At 48.2% G+C, this 22,560-nt stretch overlaps 2 protein-coding genes across 4 annotated transcripts in view; both read left to right on the top strand.

Annotated features, from left to right (window-relative positions):
• Positions 1 to 1,889: 1,889 nt before the first annotated feature.
• The window catches only part of LOC101522188 (protocadherin gamma-C3), a 179,420-nt gene continuing 158,749 nt past the window's right edge, over positions 1,890 to 22,560 (top strand). The window contains exon 1 of one of the 3 annotated variants that reach the window (XM_058677450.1): positions 1,890 to 4,676. In XM_058677450.1, the coding sequence (XP_058533433.1) occupies positions 2,262 to 4,676 (2,415 nt within the window). In that variant the 5' untranslated portion in view covers positions 1,890 to 2,261. Of the gene's footprint in view, positions 4,677 to 17,172; positions 19,780 to 22,560 lie in introns of those variants that run through there. The other 2 variants (XM_058677443.1, XM_058677442.1) reach the window with 2 other exon arrangements.
• Positions 12,915 to 15,452, top strand: LOC131482691 (protocadherin gamma-A4-like). The gene has a single exon (XM_058677872.1). It carries the CDS (start codon positions 12,969 to 12,971, stop codon positions 15,450 to 15,452), a length of 2,484 nt encoding a protein of 827 aa, XP_058533855.1. The 5' UTR covers positions 12,915 to 12,968.

Raw genomic sequence — 22,560 nt, 5'->3', positions numbered from 1 at the left:
GAGGATGCAAGATCTTTCTGTCTATCTCTCCTTCTTTCTGTAAATATCTGCTTTTCCAATAAAAGTGAATATTTAAAAAGAGGAAAAAAGACTATCCAGACAAATAGGAACAGCTGTCTCATCTCAGATTGAAGGTTACTGGACACAAAACCATTTGTTTTAAGACATTACATTTTAGGTTGGTTTATTATAAAACTAATATAACTGAAGTGATATAGATATGATTGATTCAACAATTCCATTTTAAGATTTGTATCCTAGGCTTAGAGAAATATGTAACATGCAGAGACATGTACAGTCACATTATTTTCTGCAATAACAGAAAGAAGAGAGAATAGAGATAGCAAGGGGAGGAAAAACAAAGGGGAAAAAGAATATGAAATCAGGAAATGTGTATGAGTGCGTGTTGTGTGTGTGTGTATAAATATTGACTTTTTTCCAATAATGGGATGCTGTGCTGCAGTTAAAATGCACATACTTCATCAACATAAGTCTCAAAAAATGTAGCATTTTGGAAAGAATTCTTTGGAGAATAAAAATAACATGTTAATCAAGTGTGAACTTGGACTAGGCAGGAAAATTTTAAGGACTCATGATGTTGTGGTACAGCAGATTAAGCTGTGGGTGGCAATTTGTGTCCTGGTTGCTCCACTTCTGATCCAGCGCCCTGCTAATACCCTGGGAAAAGCGGCAAAAGATGGTTCAACTGCTTGGGCCTCTCTCACCCACATGGTAGAACTGGATGAATGGTCTGGCCCAGCCTCAGCCATTGCAGCCATTTAGAGAATAAACCAGCAGTTGGAATATTGACCTCTGTCTGTGTGTCTGTCTGTCTTGTAACTCTTTCAAACATTTTAAAAATATGTGTGCTAAAGCATTTAAAAATAAAGGTACATAATAACTGCACTTTACTCTGAATCAGGAGAGAGAGCAAACAACCACAAAACCTTTAGGGTAATATGAGTGACGAATATAGCAGAATCGTTTTCCTATACTTGTAGTTTTCTGTAAGTCTTAATTTATTCAAAGTAAGTTTCAAAACCAGTCTGACTTAAATATAGCAAGGTGCTGACATTTAAAAGATTCAAATAAAGACTTTGGTTATATTATTCTTTATATATTTGGAACATTTCAAAATGTTGTAAATAAACTGCATAAATGTATATATAAAGTGAAATAGGAAGAAGAAAACATCATGTCTTATTAAATACTAAATACTGGGAAAGGGACTTGGCAACCTCAAACAACTTTGAGGGATTGGTTCCTAGTGTGGTTTCTGTTCCAGTTTTGTCCCACCAAGTCTTCTTCAGTTTCTGTAATATTCCATGGTTCCTCTCACTGTTAAGTATGTGTTCTCAGGTTTTGGAATGTGACTTTAGCTCATCTTTTGATCTGCCTTTTAGGATTCACCTTCACTCATGTCCTTCCTGATCCCCCAACCCAGACTGGATGCTCTTGCCCATGTGTCCCCACATCACCAAGTGTTTCTTCCCCAAACGCATAGCAGAGCTCACACATCATTGACCTGAGGTTCTCTTTACTTTCCTGCGTCCTCTCCCATCCTGCAGGCCTCCCAAGAGCAGGCCTGTGTTCATCAGCTGCCCCATTCCTGACTCCAGCCTCACTCCATGAGCAGAGGGTCATGCACATGTGTTCAATGATGGATGACTCAATAATTTAAATGAAATTAAGTACTAAATCACGGAACACAGGAATTCAAGTGTATAACTTTAGGAAAATGTATCGAATGTTTCATAATCTTGTTTCTGGATCTACAATAAGTTATGGGAAGGTGTTTGGAACAAGGGAAGGGAAGTGTAGCAAGTGCTATCAAGGTGACACATGCTGACACAGTTCTCATTATTTCTGAGGGGAATGGGGACGCTTTTCCTGAAAGATTAAGTTCTTAAAGTATTTTGAAGCTGTAAGATCCAAGAAAACAGCTGCGAAGTCCTACAGCGATTATCAAGAACAAACTTTGGGTGCAGAAACGCGTGCAGCCTCTGAGTGTCGCTGTTGACCACCAAAGCCAGCGAGATGCCCAAAGCAGCCAGATTGCTTGCACATCGCAAAGGGCTGGGGCTTTTCGGTCCGCAAACTTTGGGGCTGCAAACAAAATTAGCCTCGCGGTCCACTAGTTCTCTCCATAGTGGCCTGGTCTCCCGTAAATGCTGCTCATCTCAGACCCTGCATCGTAAAAATCGGAATCCCGCCCTGGAGATTGAAGTTGATTCAGAGGAAAACAACACAGCAGAAAGGAAATGGCGGTTCTGCAGAAATTACCATCCTGCGCGGGGCTGGTCCCGCTGCATCTTCTTCTTGCCGTCCTATGGGTGGCCACAGCTAAGCACATCCGCTACTCGGTGCCTGAGGAGCTGGAGAAGGGCTCCCTGGTGGGCAATATCTCCAAGGACCTGGGGCTGGAGCCGCGGGAGCTGGTGGAGCGCGGAGTCCGAATCGTCTCCCGAGGTAGGGCGCAGCTGTTCGCTCTGAACGCGCGCAGCGGCGGCTTGGTCACCGCAAGTAGGATAGACCGCGAGGAGCTTTGCGCTCAGAGCCTGAGGTGCCTGGTGACCCTGAACATCCTACTGGAAGATAAATTGACCATCTACTCGGTGGAGGTGGAGATAAAGGATGTGAATGACAACGCTCCTCGCTTTGGCAGCGAGGAACTAGAGATCAAAATCAGTGAAACGACGACCCCGGGTTTCCGGATTCCCCTGAAGAGCGCGCACGATGCGGACGTAGGCGAGAACACCCTACAGAAGTATGAACTCAACCAGAACGACCACTTCTCCCTGGACGTGCGCAGCGGGGCCGATGGAAACAAGTATCCGGAACTGGTGCTGGAACGCCCTTTGGACCGGGAGCAAGAGGCCGCTCACCACCTGCTGCTGGTCGCCTCCGACGGGGGCGATCCCGTCCTTTTCGGCACTTCCCGCATTCTCGTGAATGTCCTGGACGTAAACGACAACGCGCCTGTTTTTACACAGCCGGAGTACCGTGTCAGTGTCGCGGAGAACGTCGCTGTGGGCACTCGGATACTCACGGTGTCCGCCACCGACGCGGATGACGGATACAACGCTCAGGTAGCGTATTTTCAAGAGAAAACCCCGGGAGAGACCTCACATGTGTTTGAGCTTCAGTCGACATCCGGAGATCTAATTGTCGTTAAACCTCTGGATTATGAAGACGCTAAATTCCATGAGATTGATATTGAAGCCCAGGATGGCCCAGGGCTTGTGAGCAGAGCGAAGGTCAGCATAACGGTTCTGGACGTGAATGACAACGCTCCAGAACTGCACGTGACGTCTGCGGTTAGCTCGGTGGCCGAGGATTCCCCTCCCGGCACCGTCATCGCACTGTTCAACGTGCAGGATAGGGACTCTGGGCAGAATGCGTTCGTCACATGCTCACTCCCAGAGAGCCTCCCTTTCAAGTTGGAGAAATCAGTGGACGATTACCACCGACTGGTGACGTCCGGAGCGCTGGACAGGGAACGTGTGGCCTTTTACAACATCACTCTGACTGCTCGGGACGCGGGGGACCCGCCGCTATCGAAGGACGCGCATATTTGGCTGACAGTGGCAGACATCAACGATAACGCCCCGGCTTTCGGTCGTTTGTCCTACTCCACCTACGTTCCCGAAAACAACCCCAGAGGAGCCTCCATATTCTCCATGATCGCCCAGGACCCTGACAGCGACGGTAATGCCCACGTGACTTACTCCCTAACGGAAGACACCATCCAGGGCGCTCCTCTCTCCTCCTACGTGTCCATCAACTCAGACACTGGTGTCCTGTATGCACTGCGCTCCTTCGACTATGAGCAGTTCCGAGACCTGCAGCTCTGGGTGACAGCCAGTGACAATGGGGAACCACCACTCAGCAGCAATGCCTCCCTCACCCTCTTTGTGCTGGACCAGAACGACAATGCCCCTGAGATCCTCTACCCCACCATCCCCACCGATGGATCCACAGGCGTGGAGCTGGCACCCCGCTCCGCAGAACCTGGCTACCTGGTGACCAAGGTGGTGGCAGTGGACAGGGACTCTGGCCAGAACGCCTGGCTGTCCTACCGGCTGCTCAAGGCCAGTGAGCCAGGGCTGTTCTCTGTGGGGCTGCACACGGGCGAGGTGCGCACAGCGCGGGCCCTGCTGGACAGAGATGCACTCAAGCAGAGCCTGGTGGTGGCCGTCCAGGACCACGGGCAGCCGCCTCTCTCGGCCACTGTCACACTCACAGTGGCCGTGGCCGACAGCATCCCTGCAGTGCTGGCTGACCTGGGCAGCCTCAAGCCTTCAGTGGAAGCTGATGAGGCAGACCTCACTCTGTACCTTGTGGTGGCAGTGGCCACAGTGTCGTGTGTCTTCCTGGCCTTTGTGATTGTGCTGCTGGCACTCAGGCTGAGGCGCTGGCACAAGTCGCGATTGCTCCAGGCATCGGGAGGTTTGCCAGCTTCACACTTGGTGGGCGTGGACGGGGTGCGTGCTTTCCTGCAGACCTATTCTCATGAGGTGTCCCTGACGGCGGACTCGCGGAGGAGCCACCTCATCTTCCCTCAGCCCAACTATGCAGACACGCTGCTCAGCATGAGCCAGGAGAGCTGTGGGAAAAAGGATTTCCCTTCCACACCACAGTCTCTAGTTGAAGACGAGAAGGACGTGATTTCTCAGGTAAAATTTCTTTTTTCCATCTGCTTATTTTGCTAAAATAAATGCATTTGCCTATTTACATAGTTGCTTCCATGGTTGTATTTATCTTTATTTCCCATATTGCCTTAGACATACATTGAATTTTTAGGAAATTAATTCTGGTAACTTATTTCCTGAGAATTTTAAATATTCAGCGTGTACACGTGGGACTTGATTGTTTTCCAGTGAACGTGTTAGGCAGGAGCTGCTGGTAAGGGGTGATTGAAATTTACATAGGGCACTGGATGAGAGCTGAACTGACTAGGTTCTTCCCCACCCCATGCAAATCATCTCATCTACCTGGACTGACAGCTCTGCTTTAGAAGTGTGAAGGTTGGGCATAATGCTTTCTCAGATCCCTTTCTCCTTGAAAATGTGGATTTTCCTTTGTATTTAAATTGCATGTGATGGAGCCGTGTCTTCATTGGTTCATCTTTCTTCATTCAGTCTTGATGTTCTTCCTACTCTTTGGCAGTGTCACTCCTCATTTTTGTTGATTTGCATGACTTTCGCTAGTATGTCTCTGGACATTTAGAAACGCATACTGCCCATATTATTTACAAAATTCTCACTGGTGGGGGTATTGTGGCACAGAATGTTAAGTAGGTGCAGGCGTTGTTTCTGTCCCTTATCACAGTGCTGGTTGGAGTCCCAACTGCTCCATTTTCAATCCAGCTCCCTGCTGATGTGTTGAGAAGGTAGCAGAAGGTGATCCAAGTGCTTGAGTTTCTGCACCAATGTGGGAGACTCAGATGGAGGCCTAGGCTCCTCCTGGCTTCCACCTGGTCAGACCTAGTATCATGACCATTGTGGAAAGTGGCCCAGCGGATTAAAGATTTCTTTTTTGTGTCTCCCTCTCTTTATTTGTTACTCTGCCTTTCAACAATAGACAAATCTTTCAAAAACAAATATTTATATAAATTAAAAGATCATATTAGTCATGTGTTCCTTAAAGAAATCACTTATCATTTGCTCTATATGAAACATATTTTTTTTCCATGTAACTATTGCTTTTCATTTCTGGAAACCACATTGATTTGTAATATTTGATATATATCCTCAACATGCCTCTTTAGAAGAGATACAGGGAATCAAGGTCACAGCATACAATTGCTTGAGGATCCTCTTTAAATATCTACCTTCTTGAAGTTTTCTACTCAAACAGCTTTGAAAATGCCCCAGTTGAGTGGTGTCAGGTATCTGTCCTCCATTCCAGAGTCCAGAGGCATTTGGGAGGCTGCATATGGCTTATCTCCCCTTTTCCCCCAGGTACAGAAAGGTAAAAAAAAAGAGAATGTGAAAATAATGGTCTCATCCACCTTCCTGCAACCCTTGACCCTTATCACCCTAATTAATTATATAAAAATAATCAAATAAGTAAATAAATATTTTTTAAAAAGAAAAGAACATGCCCCAGTTCTCCTCCATTCAACTTTCCTGCATTCTACTTTCTTTGTTGGATTTAGAATGTTGGTTATATATTTAATAAAACAGGGCAATGACCACACTAGCTCTCTATATCACTGGGATAATCTTTCATTTTCATCTGAGAGTGACAATGTGTAGTAACTGAGCTCGCATTTACTGGTACTGAATCTCTCAAAGTGCTGTGATGCTTTAATTACATTCAAGCGCACCTGACAAGGAAACTTTGGTATGACACAGTACATTCAGGTGTGTCTATTATTGACATAAATAACTATGAGGTAAAGTTGGAACTCACTCTGGAATAATATGTCATAATAGCTTTACTTGTAAGTAAATTAATTGTGAATAGAGGAAAGCTAAAGATAGTTTTTCTGGTGTGTGTGTGTGTGTGTGTGTGTGTGTGTTGACTCTGAGAATAAATATAGGCATACAAGTACAGGTGTGCACTGAACTGTGACTGAAGTGAGAAATATGTTGCTTTTCATCTCTGTGTTTGGAGAGTAAAATATCCAAGCACATGGATTCAAAGACAAAAGCTACCTGCATCGCCACTGATTTCACTGGCGGTTTTTAGAAAACATCCTCACAGCCCAGATCCAGGCAAAGTGACTGTCTTTAAGGACCCCAAGTCCTGTGATTCCTCTCTCTCATCTAGGTGTTGCTGTGCTTCCTGTCTCATGCCCAGGCTTCTCCCCTCATCTGATCCTCTCGTGCTCCCTGGGAAATCCGTCTGCTAACCTTCAAGGCTGGGTTGGGGCTCTTCTTGTTCTCGGCTTCTCCCATTGTAATGGCTGCCACAGTTTTTTTCCTGGTGAATTGTAAATACTCACGAATTCCAAGAAACCTGTGTCTGTGTGGTTCACTGTAACCCCCCAGGCAAGCAGATTGTCTGGCACCCAATTATATCTTTGCTCAAGCTGGTTAAATAATAAATATTAAACCTAAAGTGTCAGACTCTTAAAGACAAATGCAGAAGTAGCAAACATGTCTTGGTGATTCTTAAACGTAACATTTGTACATATTAAAATACTATGTGTATGAAACAATATGTGTGAAGCTACGTTTGTGCGGGGCTTGACAAGCAATGTAATTTGAAGTCACACACTATCAATTCAGTAATGTCAAATAATCACCAGTCCCATTATCGCTGACTGAAAAGAGTTCAGATGCTTGGAAACTAACCTTGCAGTTGTCTGCGAGGGTGCAGTAAATGGTGAAGCCTCTGAGCGTCGCTGTTGACCACTCAAGGCGGGGAGAAAAAAATCAGCTCTCCGAGAGCAAGTCCTCCATTTCCTTGCTCCAAAACGCCAAGAACCGCACCTCAGCCTCAGGAGATCCAGGACCGCTTCCAAGCTCTCCTGGTAAGTCAGTCAGCTCTATGATCTACGAATCAGGACCGTGAAAGCCTTAGCGCCTTTAGAAAATAAGATTGAGTCCGTCGCGGGAAACTGTAACCAGTATCAGAAAAAATAATTCACTGGGAAGGAAATGATCGGTTGCCTGAGGTTCCGGAACTGCTGGGGACTGGCACTGCTGTGCGCGCTTCTGGGGATGCTGTGTGAGACAGGAGGAGGGCAGATCCGCTATTCTGTACCTGAGGAGCTGGAGAAGGGCTCCCTGGTGGGCAATATCTCCAAGGACCTGGGGCTGGAGCCGCGGGAGCTGGTGGAGCGCGGAGTCCGAATCGTCTCCCGAGGTAGGGCGCAGCTGTTCGCTCTGAACGCGCGCAGCGGCGGCTTGGTCGCAGCGGGCAGGATAGACCGCGAGGAGCTCTGTGCTCAGCGCGCACGGTGCACAATCAAATTTAACATCCTGCTTGAGGATAAGTTGAAAATTTTTGACGTGGAGATAGAAATTCAAGACATTAATGATAACGCTCCTAAATTCCTAACAGAGGAATTGGAAGTAAAAATTAATGAACTAGCAGCTCCCGGCACCCGATTTCCGCTTAAAACTGCCTTTGACCCCGATGTGGGCGTGAATTCCCTGCAGACCTACAGGCTCAGCTCTGATGACTATTTCTCCCTGGCGGTGAACAGCGTGTCTGATGGAGCCAAGTCTCCAGAGCTGGTTCTGGAGCGCGCTCTGGACCGTGAGAAAAAGCAGGTTCACCAGCTGGTCCTCACTGCCTCGGACGGGGGTGACCCAGTCCACTCGGGGAACCTGTACATCCGAGTGATTGTTCTGGATGCAAATGACAACCCACCCATGTTTACACAGTCAGAGTACAGGGTCACCGTTCAAGAGGACGTGCCTGTAGGTACCCAGCTCCTCACAGTCAATGCTACGGATGCTGATGAGGGATTCAACGCGCAGGTGTCCTATGTTCTAGACAAAATGCCTGGGAAAATTGCTGAGGTTTTCGACCTCAATTCAGTGACTGGAGAAGTGTCCATATTAAAAAGTCTTGATTATGAGGATGAGGCATTCTATGAGATTAAAATTGAAGCACAGGATGGACCAGGTCTTCTTTCAAAGGCCAAGATTTTAGTCACAGTTGTGGATGTCAACGACAATGCCCCAGAAGTTACAGTCACTTCTCTCTCGGGCTCAGTTCCTGAAGAAGCTCCAGCTGGAAGTGAAATTGCACTGATCCATGTGCATGACCGAGATTCTGGACACAACGGGCAGGTTGCAGTTTCTGTCCTGGGAAATCTGCCATTTGTTTTAGAAAAGTCAATAGACCAATACTACCGCTTAGTGACAGCTGCATCCCTGAATCGAGAACAGATGCCGGAATATAACATCAGTGTGAGAGCTATGGATGGGGGAAGTCCGCCGCTGTCCGTAGAAACTCACATCACACTACAGGTGGTGGATATCAATGATAACCCACCTGCATTCCCTCAATCTTCTTACTCTGTATATGTTCCCGAAAACAACCCCAGGGGAGCCTCCATCTTCTCCATGCTCGCCCAGGACCCTGACAGCGACAGCAATGCCCGCATCACCTATGCATTGACTGAGGACACCATTCAAGGGGCGCCACTGTCCTCCTACGTGTCCATCAACTCCAACACTGGTGTCCTGTATGCACTGCGCTCCTTCGACTATGAGCAGTTCCGAGACCTGCAGCTCTGGGTGACAGCCAGTGACAGTGGGGACCCACCACTCAGCAGCAATGCCTCCCTCACCCTCTTTGTGCTGGACCAGAATGACAATGCCCCTGAGATCCTCTACCCCACCATCCCCACCGATGGATCCACAGGTGTGGAGCTGGCACCCCGCTCCGCAGAGCCTGGCTATCTGGTGACCAAGGTGGTGGCAGTGGACAGGGACTCTGGCCAGAACGCCTGGCTGTCCTACCGGCTGCTCAAGGCCAGTGAGCCAGGGCTGTTCTCTGTGGGGCTGCACACGGGCGAGGTGCGCACAGCACGGGCCCTGCTGGACAGAGATGCACTCAAGCAGAGCCTGGTGGTGGCTGTCCAGGACCACGGGCAGCCGCCTCTCTCGGCCACTGTCACGCTCACAGTGGCTGTGGCCGACAGCATCCCTGCAGTGCTGGCTGACCTGGGCAGCCTCAAGCCTTCAGTGGAAGCTGATGAGGCAGACCTCACTCTGTACCTTGTGGTGGCAGTGGCGACAGTGTCATGTGTCTTCCTGGCCTTTGTGATTGTGCTGCTGGCACTCAGGCTGAGGCGCTGGCACAAGTCGCGATTGCTCCAGGCGTCGGGAGGTTTGCCAGCCTCACACTTGGTGGGCGTGGACGGGGTGCGTGCTTTCCTGCAGACCTATTCTCATGAGGTGTCCCTGACGGCGGACTCACGGAGGAGCCACCTCATCTTCCCTCAGCCCAACTATGCAGACACGCTGCTCAGCCAGGAGAGCTGTGGGAAAAGCGAGCCTCTCCTGGTAGCTCAAGATTTACTGGAAACCAAAGGCGGCCTCAAGCTGCCTCCGGTGAGTCCTTATCCAAAGTGATGAAACACAGTCATGCCAATGTGATTGTTATCGAGGGTTCATGCACTTCTATTTGAAATAGATGTAAGATAGTCACTAATTCTTTTTTTCTAAATGTTTGTCCCAGTTCCTCAGCTTCTATGGGACTGTATTTCTTGGTCAGCTTAGGGCCTAATGAGCCTATCTTCCTGGGTCTAACCTATGAGAGTAACACCTGTCACTTTTCCCAGGATGCTCTTGTTGTCATAGTGAGAATGTTCTGGTCTGTCTTTAAATTACTCTTGGGAACTGTGACTGCTTCTACTAGGTTCCTTGAATAAAGATGTTGGAATAAAGGCCTGGGGTTGGACCCGCATTGGTTGTTTGCCTAGGATGAATAGAACTTTCACATTTTAGTCCTCATGAAATTAGAAATGTTGTGATAGGCCACTAACCTATCCTGAAGGTTTCTAAACAACTTAATTAATATCCTTATAAATATATATATATATTTGACAATGTGCAAGTGGGCCATACTTACCATCTCAATGACACAAATAGTTAAAGATGAGAGAGAGATTAGCCAGCTTTACCTGTAGTGCCTAAAGTGTTTATGTGTGTATTCATGTTGATGTTAGGCTTTTGTCTGGAGGTGGAAAGGGTCATGGGTTTAAACTTGGAATGGTACTTATTGTCCCTTGAGACTGGTCAGAGACCTTGGAGGGCTGTGGCTCAGTATTGGAAGATTTCAAGACTGTGAGCTCTGACAGGAGTCCTGCTCATATTCTGCAGCTCGTATGGGTCAGCAATTGTCAGTCCGCTTGGGAATTTGTGAAATTATTGTCATTCATGAAGTCATGCAAGGGTTACCCAAAATTGGACCAAAATAATATTTCATTAGTTATCTACCCAAGGAATAGATCTTTACATCAATCTACTAAGAAAATACATATTTAAACATGCATGCAACACTGTGGGAGGAAAGTAATAGTAAACCGATACAGCTGTGTTCTCACTCGATATATCATGGACTTAAAAGATACATAACCTGGTACAAGCATTTGGCACACTGGGAAGCGCACACCCCATGTCAGAGTGCCTGAGTTCCAGTGCAGGATCTACCTGTGTTTCCAGCCCTGTGCTAACACAGTATATGATGGCTCAAGTAGTGGGTCCATGTCACCCAGTGGGATACCCAAATTGAGTTGCAGCCTCCTTTGGAAAGAACCAGTATGGAAACTCCTCTCTATTATTCTCTCTCTCTCTCCATCTTTTTTTTTTTCCAACTACAGTAAAGGTCAGTTTTTTAGATTTAGATTTGTGTTTATTTGAAAGGCAAAGTGATAGTTGTGGAGAGGGGTTTCCATTCATTTTTACTCTTCCCCAATGGCAACAACAGCTCAAGCTGGGCCAGAGAGATAATGGGCTCCAGAATCATCTTCTGGGTCTCTCACTGGATGACAGAGACCCAAGCACTTGGACCATCTCCTACTGTCCCAGGCACATTAGCAGGATGTTGAATTGGAAGTAGAACATGTGAGCTATGGGCATTATAAGGCATAGCTTAACCCACTTTGCTACAACACTGACCCAAAATGAGTTTTTTTTTAAGATTTATTACTTTTATTGGAAAGACATATATACAGAGAGGAGGAGGGACGAGAAGAGAAGATCTTACGTCTACTGATTCTCTCCCCAAGTGGCTGCAATGGCTGTAGCTAAGCTGATCTGAAGCTAGGAACCAAGAGCTACTTCTGGGTCTCCCATGCAGTTGCAGGGTCCCAAGGCTTTGGAACATCCTCTAGTGCTTTCCCAGGCCACAAGCAGGGAGCTGGATGGGAAATGGAGCAGCTAGGATATAAACCAGCACCCATATGGGATCTTCGTATGTGCAAGGTGAAGACTTTAGCATAGGCTACCATACCAGGCCTTATTTGTTACTTCTAAAACCAAAACTAATGTGAACTTAGAAAGTCATGGCAAAATAATACTGGATGTGTATTCTGGAAAATTCTCAGACATGCATACATTTTACTGTGCTTCATTTGAACATTTGTACTCTATCTTTACCACCAGACTTATTGATCAGTGATTTTACTGTTGCCACTTGTCGTCCATTAATTAAACATTTCGAAGTATTTCTGAGTGCCCACTCTATGGAAGCCAGCATTCTACAAGTTGAGGAAACAGTCACAAACATAGTTGGAATTCCAAAATTGTAATTTGCCTACCTCATGTACAAAGGGGTAAGATCACCTATTCCCTGGTGTACATTTCTTGAAAAGAAACTGAAATGTTGATCAAGGCTGTAAGGAATCAACTTAAAGGAGGAAGCTAGTATCTGCATAGCTGGAGGATAGAGCTTAAAGTCCAAGCATGCCAGCCACTGCTTTCCAGCAAAGCCTTTACTTTCTTCTCAAATACACCCTCATTCCTAGGAGGATGACAATCCCCTACACAACATGCACCAGGACTGTGGAGGAAAAACAATGTAAAAACCAACAAGACTAGGAAAAATCTCTAATTACCATAATATTCTTGTGAAAACAAACATGACAAAATAGTTCTACTAAAAGGGTTAAGTGATTTCAAAGGCTTGTGCTGTATTTACAAATGAAATATAACTTCCATTTTCTGACGCAAAGTCATATTTTGGTGGGGAAAAGGTGTAAGGAAGTGATGCTCTAGTGACAAAATTAAACAGTAATGCAGTTTACATGTTAGGACTCTGAGTGTCGCTGTTCACCAAAGGAGGAAAATGCCCCAGCCAAGAATCTCAGGAAAAACAAGATATTTTTTTCAGCAAGATTACAGATTCTGAGGCTCTGCGGAAGCTTCACTGCGAACACCCGAAAGCTATACAAAAAAACATAGTGAAGGCATATTTTGTTGGGCCCAAGATCCTAGGGCTCCGCAGCTCTGCTTCCAGGAAAGCCCAAACACAGGCTGTGCAGCAGCGAGGCTGTCATGGCGGCTCCGACTTTTCAGCCAGGATGCAGCCCGCTGGTGCGGATCTGCGTTCTCCTGGTGTGCCTGTGGGGAATCGGGGCCGAAGAGATCCGCTACTCGGTGCCTGAGGAGCTGGAGAAGGGCTCCCTGGTGGGCGACATCGCCAAGGACCTGGGGCTAAAGCCGCGGGAGCTGGTAGGGCACAGAATCCGCATCATCTCCGAAGGTAGGGCACAGCTGTTCGCTCTGAATTCGCGCAGCGGCAGCTTGGTCACAGCGGGCCGGCTAGACCGCGAGGAGCTCTGTGACAGAGCTCCAACGTGTGTGGTAAACCTGGAGATTCTCCTGGAGGACACGGTGAGGATTGTGGGCGTGGAAGTGGAGATACTCGATGTGAATGATAATGCGCCTAGCTTTGCAACAGCACAGAGGGAAATAAGAGTGATTGAAATTGAATCTCCAGGAACTAGATTTCCTCTTCCAGAGGCTTTTGATGCAGATGTGGGGGTGAATTCCCTACAGGGTTACCAGCTCAGTTCCAATGGTCACTTCTCCCTGGATGTGCAAAGTGGGGCAGATGGGATTAAGTACCCAGAGCTGGTGCTGGAGCGCACCCTGGATCGCGAGGAGAAGGCGTCTCACCAGCTTGTCCTCACTGCCTTCGATGGAGGTGACCCGGTTCTCTCTGGCACGGTCAGCATTCATATCTCACTTATAGACATCAATGATAATGCTCCCGTGTTCACTCAGCCCGAGTACCACATAAGCGTTCGAGAGAACGTGCCTGTGGGCACGAGGCTCCTCACCATCAAAGCCACAGACCCGGATGAAGGAACCAACGGAGAAGTGGCTTATTCTTTCCGGAAAGTGAGGGACAAGATATCCCAGCTATTCCAGCTGGATTCTGTGAGTGGGGAGCTAAAGGTCCTGGGTAAGCTAGATTATGAGGAATCTGGATTCTATGATATCGATGTTGAAGCCCACGATGGACCAGGTCTCCGAACCAGAACCAAACTCCTGGTGACAGTCCTGGATGTGAACGACAATGCTCCAAAAGTGACAATGACCTCTCTCACCAGTTCAATCCAGGAGGCTTCTCCCCCCGGGACTGTGATTGCACTGTTCAATGTGCATGACAGTGACTCTGGAGAGAATGGCCTTGTCACGTGTTCAGTCCCTGAGAGTCTGCCCTTTATGCTTGAAAAGGCTTATGGAAACTATCACCGGCTGCTGACACAGAGGGCGCTGGACAGGGAGGAGGTCTCAGAGTACAACATCACTGTGACTGCAACTGACCAGGGGACCCCGCCCTTGTCTACAGAAACTCACATCACACTGCAAGTGGTGGACATCAATGACAATGCGCCAGCCTTCCCTCGCACTTCCTACTCTGCCTACATTCCTGAGAACAACCCCAGAGGAGCCTCCATCTTAGGCATGACTGCCCAGGACCCCGACAGTGGAGACAATGCCCAAGTGACTTACTCCCTGGCTGAGGACACCGTGCAGGGTGTACCGCTGTCCTCCTACGTGTCCATCAACTCCAACACTGGTGTCCTGTATGCACTGCGCTCCTTCGACTATGAGCAGTTCCGAGACCTGCAGCTCTGGGTGACAGCCAGTGACAGTGGGGACCCACCACTCAGCAGCAATGCCTCCCTCACCCTCTTTGTGCTGGACCAGAATGACAATGCCCCTGAGATCCTCTACCCCACCATCCCCACCGATGGATCCACAGGTGTGGAGCTGGCACCCCGCTCCGCAGAACCCGGCTACCTGGTGACCAAGGTGGTGGCAGTGGACAGGGACTCTGGCCAGAACGCCTGGCTGTCCTACCGGCTGCTCAAGGCCAGTGAGCCAGGGCTGTTCTCTGTGGGGCTGCACACGGGCGAGGTGCGCACAGCGCGGGCCCTGCTGGACAGAGATGCACTCAAGCAGAGCCTGGTGGTGGCTGTCCAGGACCACGGGCAGCCGCCTCTCTCGGCCACTGTCACGCTCACAGTGGCCGTGGCCGACAGCATCCCTGCAGTGCTGGCTGACCTGGGCAGCCTCAAGCCTTCCGTGGAAGCTGATGAGGCAGACCTCACTCTGTACCTGGTGGTGGCAGTGGCCACAGTGTCGTGTGTCTTCCTGGCCTTTGTGATTGTGCTGCTGGCACTCAGGCTGAGGCGCTGGCACAAGTCGCGATTGCTCCAGGCATCAGGAGGTGGGCTGTCAGGCGTGGCTGCGTCACACTTGGTGGGCGTGGACGGGGTGCATGCTTTCCTGCAGACCTATTCTCATGAGGTGTCCCTGACGGCGGACTCGCGGAGGAGCCACCTCATCTTCCCTCAGCCCAACTATGCAGACACGCTGCTCAGCCAGGAGAGCTGTGGGAAAAGCGAGCCTCTCCTGGTAGCTCAGGATTTACTGGAAACCAAAGAAGGCTTGAAGCTGCCTCCGGTGAGTTCTTTCCTTATCCAAAGTGATGAAGCACAGTCATGCCAATGCCATCATTACTGAGTGTTCTTTACATATGTTTGAAAAAAGTGTAAGGATTTTGACCTGTTCTTTAAAGATTTGTTCCAGAGTCCTTGTTGGTTTCTATAATACTGCACTGCTTAGACAGCCTAGTACTGAGTCGTCCTGTGTTGCTTGTTTGGACCCCTGAGTTGTGATGGGAGTGACACCTGTCATTTTTCTCGGGTTGCTCTTGTTGCCATCGTGAGAATGTCTTAATCTGTGTGTTACTCTGTGAAACTGACTGCTTTTAGTAATTTCTCTGAGTAAATTTAAAGGAGAAGGACCTGGGTCTTTACCAGCTTGATTCCATAGTTATAATCAATAGACCTGCTTGCTGTTTTAATCTTCAAGACATGAAATGTGTGAAGCTGATCCATTAACCTATCTTGACAGACATAATTAAGTAACAAAAGGTATTCGTTCCAGGTGTTTTCTGCTCAGGTAAAGCGATATGTATTTGTCATTGTCCAACCCAGACAATAGTTTTCATCTCAATGATGCAAATAATTAACGTAAAAGGATTAAATGATTATGTGTATGCTAACACTGTGTGTGGTATTCATGTTGAGTTTAGGCTTTTGTCTGTAGGTGCAAAGTGTTGCGGGTTTGAACCTGCAGTGTAACTTACTGTCGTTTGGGAATGATCAAATTGCATCGAGGGTTCAGTTTGGAAGATTTTCAGTGCGTGCCCATGACAAGAAGACATGCGTCCTGCTCATGTGTAGCTCACTTGGTTCAGAAGTGTTAGTCCACTTGAGAGTTTATGAAGATATTGTCATTCAGGAAGTCATGAAACTTGATGAAAGTAATATTTCATCAGATCACTGACTAAGGAATACATCTGTATCTCAATCTACTAAGAAACCACATATTGAAAAATGCATGCAACACAGTAAGGAGGTAATGCTGTGTTCTCACGTGATATATCACAGAATTAAAAAGATGCATAAACCAGTGCAAGCATTTGGACCTCTGGAAGCCCACATTGCTTGTCAGAGTGCCTGGGTCCAGAGACTGGATCCACCTGTGGTTCCATACCTTGCTAATGTAGCACATGGTCCCTCTAGTAGTTGGGTCCCTGTCACCCAGTTGAGAGATGGAGATTGAGTTGAAGCCTCCTTTGAAAGAGAACCAGTAGGAAAGCTTTCTCTCGTTTCTCCCCCTCCATGCTGTCTGTGTGTGTGTGTGTGTGTGTGTATGTGTGTGTGTGATATTGTTTTTCCAAATACAAAATATCAACTCACATCAGATAAGTTGTTTGCACATAGGAAGATTCTAGACTGGACCTCCAAGTTTACTGGCCACTGTCTGTTCAGCACCCCTTTCCTTTTGCCTTCAATCCCACCCTCTTGTTCACAAAAGGATAATTTTGCCCCCATACAACATGCTATACTCACAATATCCTATGGGGATAAAAAAAATGCAAGAGCAAAAAACAAAAAGAACCGCCCAAAATTATCATATATTTTGTGAAAATAAACCACATAATAAATGTATTGTATTGGAAACTTTAGATAATTTTCTAGTTTTTTGCGACAAAAATTGGCATCTAATATCTGAGTTTCATTAATCTTGGGGAAAGTTGAGATTCAGTGTGGTAAATGTGTTTGTAGCTGATGCTCTAATAGCCAGAAAAATATATTGCAGTAACATGTTAGGACTCTGAGTGTCGCTGTTCACCAAAGGAGGAAAAAGCCCCAGCCAAGAATCTCAGGAAAAACAAGATATTTTTTTCAGCAAGATTACAGATTCTGAGGCTCTGCGGAAGCTTCACTCCGAACACCCGAAAGCTATACAAAAAACCATAGTGAAGGCATATTTTGTTGGACCCCGAAGATCCTAGGGCTCCGCAGCTCTGCTTCCAGGAAAGCCCAAACACAGGCTGTGCAGCAGCGAGGCTGTCATGGCGGCTCCGACTTTTCAGCCAGGATGCAGCCCGCTGGTGCGGATCTGCGTTCTCCTGGTGTGCCTGTGGGGAATCGGGGCCGAAGAGATCCGCTACTCGGTGCCTGAGGAGCTGGAGAAGGGCTCCCTGGTGGGCGACATCGCCAAGGACCTGGGGCTAAAGCCGCGGGAGCTGGTAGGGCACAGAATCCGCATCATCTCCGAAGGTAGGGCACAGCTGTTCGCTCTGAATTCGCGCAGCAGCAGCTTGGTCACAGCGGGCCGGCTAGACCGCGAGGAGCTCTGTGACAGAGCTCCAACGTGTGTGGTAAACCTGGAGATTCTCCTGGAGGACACGGTGAGGATTGTGGGCGTGGAAGTGGAGATACTCGATGTGAATGATAATGCGCCTAGCTTTGCAACAGCGCAGAGGGAAATAAGAGTGAGTGAAAATGAATCTCCAGGAACTAGATTTCCTCTTCCAGAGGCTTTTGATGCAGATGTGGGGGTGAATTCCCTACAGGGTTACCAGCTCAGTTCCAATGGTCACTTCTCCCTGGACGTGCAAAGTGGGGCAGATGGGATTAAGTACCCAGAGCTGGTGCTGGAGCGCACCCTGGATCGCGAGGAGAAGGCGTCTCACCAGCTTGTCCTCACTGCCTTCGACGGAGGTGACCCGGTTCTCTCTGGCACGGTCAGCATTCATATCTCACTTATTGACATCAATGATAATGCTCCCGTGTTCACTCAGCCCGAGTACCACATAAGCGTTCGAGAGAATGTGCCTGTGGGCACGAGGCTCCTCACCATCAAAGCCACAGACCCAGATGAAGGAACCAACGGAGAAGTGGCTTATTCTTTCCGGAAAGTGAGGGACAAGATATCCCAGCTATTCCAGCTGGATTCTGTGAGTGGGGAGCTAAAGGTCCTGGGTAAGCTAGATTATGAGGAATCTGGATTCTATGATATCGATGTTGAAGCCCACGATGGACCAGGTCTCCGAACCAGAACCAAACTCCTGGTGACAGTCCTGGATGTGAACGACAATGCTCCAAAAGTGACAATGACCTCTCTCACCAGTTCAATCCAGGAGGCTTCTCCCCCCGGGACTGTGATTGCACTGTTCAATGTGCATGACAGTGACTCTGGAGAGAATGGCCTTGTCACGTGTTCAGTCCCTGAGAGTCTGCCCTTTATGCTTGAAAAGGCTTATGGAAACTATCACCGGCTGCTGACACAGAGGGCGCTGGACAGGGAGGAGGTCTCAGAGTACAACATCACTGTGACTGCAACTGACCAGGGGACCCCGCCCTTGTCTACAGAAACTCACATCACACTGCAAGTGGTGGACATCAATGACAATGCGCCAGCCTTCCCTCGCACTTCCTACTCTGCCTACATTCCTGAGAACAACCCCAGAGGAGCCTCCATCTTAGGCATGACTGCCCAGGACCCCGACAGTGGAGACAATGCCCAAGTGACTTACTCCCTGGCTGAGGACACCGTGCAGGGTGTACCGCTGTCCTCCTACGTGTCCATCAACTCCAACACTGGTGTCCTGTATGCACTGCGCTCCTTCGACTATGAGCAGTTCCGAGACCTGCAGCTCTGGGTGACAGCCAGTGACAGTGGGGACCCACCACTCAGCAGCAATGCCTCCCTCACCCTCTTTGTGCTGGACCAGAATGACAATGTCCCTGAGATCCTCTACCCCACCATCCCCACCGATGGATCCACAGGTGTGGAGCTGGCACCCCGCTCCGCAGAACCCGGCTATCTGGTGACCAAGGTGGTGGCAGTGGACAGGGACTCTGGCCAGAACGCCTGGCTGTCCTACCGGCTGCTCAAGGCCAGTGAGCCAGGGCTGTTCTCTGTGGGGCTGCACACGGGCGAAGTGCGCACAGCACGGGCCCTGCTGGACAGAGATGCACTCAAGCAGAGCCTGGTGGTGGCCGTCCAGGACCACGGGCAGCCGCCTCTCTCGGCCACTGTCACGCTCACAGTGGCCGTGGCCGACAGCATCCCCGCAGTGCTGGCTGACCTGGGCAGCCTCAAGCCTTCAGTGGAAGCTGATGAGGCAGACCTCACTCTGTACCTGGTGGTGGCAGTGGCCACAGTGTCGTGTGTCTTCCTGGCCTTTGTGATTGTGCTGCTGGCACTCAGGCTGAGGCGCTGGCACAAGTCGCGATTGCTCCAGGCATCAGGAGGTGGGCTGTCAGGCGTGGCTGCGTCACACTTGGTGGGCGTGGACGGGGTGCATGCTTTCCTGCAGACCTATTCTCATGAGGTGTCCCTGACGGCGGACTCGCGGAGGAGCCACCTCATCTTCCCTCAGCCCAACTATGCAGACACGCTGCTCAGCCAGGAGAGCTGTGGGAAAAGCGAGCCTCTCCTGGTAGCTCAGGATTTACTGGAAACCAAAGAAGGCTTGAAGCTGCCTCCGGTGAGTTCTTTCCTTATCCAAAGTGATGAAGCACAGTCATGCCAATGCCATCATTACTGAGTGTTCTTTACATATGTTTGAAAAAAGTGTAAGGATTTTGACCTGTTCTTTAAAGATTTGTTCCAGAGTCCTTGTTGGTTTCTATAATACTGCACTGCTTAGACAGCCTAGTACTGAGTCGTCCTGTGTTGCTTGTTTGGACCCCTGAGTTGTGATGGGAGTGACACCTGTCATTTTTCTTGGGTTGCTCTTGTTGCCATCGTGAGCATGTCTTAATCTATGTGTTACTCTTTGAAACTGACTGCTTTTAGTAATTTCTCTGAGTAAATTTAAAGGAGAAGGACCTGGGTCTTTACCAGCTTGATTCCATAGTTATAATCAATAGACCTGCTTGCTGTTTTAATCTTCAAGACATGAAATGTGTGAAGCTGATCCATTAACCTATCTTGACAGACATAATTAAGTAACAAAAGGTATTCGTTCCAGGTGTTTTCTGCTCAGGTAAAGCGATATGTATTTGTCATTGTCCAACCCAGACAATAGTTTTCATCTCAATGATGCAAATAATTAACGTAAAAGGATTAAATGATTATGTGTATGCTAACACTGTGTGTGGTATTCATGTTGAGTTTAGGCTTTTGTCTGCAGGTGCAAAGTGTTGCGGGTTTGAACCTGCAGTGTAACTTACTGTCGTTTGGGAATGATCAAATTGCATCGAGGGTTCAGTTTGGAAGATTTCCAGTGCGTGCCCATGACAAGAAGACATGAGTCCTGCTCATGTGTAGCTCACTTGGTTCAGAAGTGTTAGTCCACTTGAGAGTTTATGAAGATATTGTCATTCAGGAAGTCATGAAACTTGATGAAAGTAATATTTCATCAGATCACTGACTAAGGAATACATCTGTATCTCAATCTACTAAGAAACCACATATTGAAAAATGCATGCAACACAGTAAGGAGGTAATGCTGTGTTCTCACGTGATATATCACAGAATTAAAAAGATGCATAAACCAGTGCAAGCATTTGGACCTCTGGAAGCCCACATTGCTTGTCAGAGTGCCTGGGTCCAGAGACTGGATCCACCTGTGGTTCCATACCTTGCTAATGTAGCACATGGTCCCTCTAGTAGTTGGGTCCCTGTCACCCAGTTGAGAGATGGAGATTGAGTTGAAGCCTCCTTTGAAAGAGAACCAGTAGGAAAGCTTTCTCTCGTTTCTCCCCCTCCATGCTGTCTGTGTGTGTGTGTCTGTGTGTGTGTGTGTGTGTGTGATATTGTTTTTCCAAATACAAAATATCAACTCACATCAGATAAGTTGTTTGCACATAGGAAGATTCTAGACTGGACCTCCAAGTTTACTGGCCACTGTCTGTTCAGCACCCCTTTCCTTTTGCCTTCAATCCCACCCTCTTGTTCACAAAAGGATAATTTTGCCCCCATACAACATGCTATACTCACAATATCCTATGGGGATAAAAAAAATGCAAGAGCAAAAAACAAAAAGAACCGCCCAAAATTATCATATATTTTGTGAAAACAAACCACATAATAAATGTATTGTATTGGAAACTTTAGATAATTTTCTAGTTTTTTGCGACAAAAATTGGCATCTAATATCTGAGTTTCATTAATCTTGGGGAAAGTTGAGATTCAGTGTGGTAAATGTGTTTGTAGCTGATGCTCTAATAGCCAGAAAAATATATTGCAGTAACATGTTAGGACTCTGAGTGTCGCTGTTCACCAAAGGAGGAAAAAGCCCCAGCCAAGAATCTCAGGAAAAACAAGATTTTTTTTCAGCAAGATTACAGATTCTGAGGCTCTGCGGAAGCTTCACTCCGAACACCCGAAAGCTATACAAAAAACCATAGTGAAGGCATATTTTGTTGGACCCCGAAGATCCTAGGGCTCCGCAGCTCTGCTTCCAGGAAAGCCCAAACACAGGCTGTGCAGCAGCGAGGCTGTCATGGCGGCTCCGACTTTTCAGCCAGGATGCAGCCCGCTGGTGCGGATCTGCGTTCTCCTGGTGTGCCTGTGGGGAATCGGGGCCGAAGAGATCCGCTACTCGGTGCCTGAGGAGCTGGAGAAGGGCTCCCTGGTGGGCGACATCGCCAAGGACCTGGGGCTAAAGCCGCGGGAGCTGGTAGGGCACGGAGTCCGAATCGTCTCCCGAGGTAGGGCACAGCTGTTCGCTCTGAATTCGCGCAGCGGCAGCTTGGTCACAGCGGGCCGGCTAGACCGCGAGGAGCTCTGTGACAGAGCTCCAACGTGTGTGGTAAACCTGGAGATTCTCCTGGAGGACACGGTGAGGATTGTGGGCGTGGAAGTGGAGATACTCGATGTGAATGATAATGCGCCTAGCTTTGCAACAGCGCAGAGGGAAATAAGAGTGAGTGAAAATGAATCTCCAGGAACTAGATTTCCTCTTCCAGAGGCTTTTGATGCAGATGTGGGGGTGAATTCCCTACAGGGTTACCAGCTCAGTTCCAATGGTCACTTCTCCCTGGATGTGCAAAGTGGGGCAGATGGGATTAAGTACCCAGAGCTGGTGCTGGAGCGCACCCTGGATCGCGAGGAGAAGGCATCTCACCAGCTTGTCCTCACTGCCTTCGATGGAGGTGACCCGGTTCTCTCTGGCACGGTCAGCATTCATATCTCACTTATAGACATCAATGATAATGCTCCCGTGTTCACTCAGCCCGAGTACCACATAAGCGTTCGAGAGAACGTGCCTGTGGGCACGAGGCTCCTCACCATCAAAGCCACAGACCCAGATGAAGGAACC

The sequence above is a fragment of the Ochotona princeps genome, chromosome 19 (genome assembly GCF_030435755.1).
Source record: "Ochotona princeps isolate mOchPri1 chromosome 19, mOchPri1.hap1, whole genome shotgun sequence".
Classification (NCBI taxonomy): Eukaryota; Metazoa; Chordata; class Mammalia; order Lagomorpha; family Ochotonidae; genus Ochotona; species Ochotona princeps.
This window is presented reverse-complemented; position numbering and strand designations above follow the sequence as displayed.

Excerpts from the sequence above, each read along its gene's own strand:
- LOC131482691 (XM_058677872.1), top strand. The coding sequence starts at position 12,969 with ATGGCGGCTCCGACTTTTCAGCCAGGATGCAGCCCGCTGGTGCGGATC.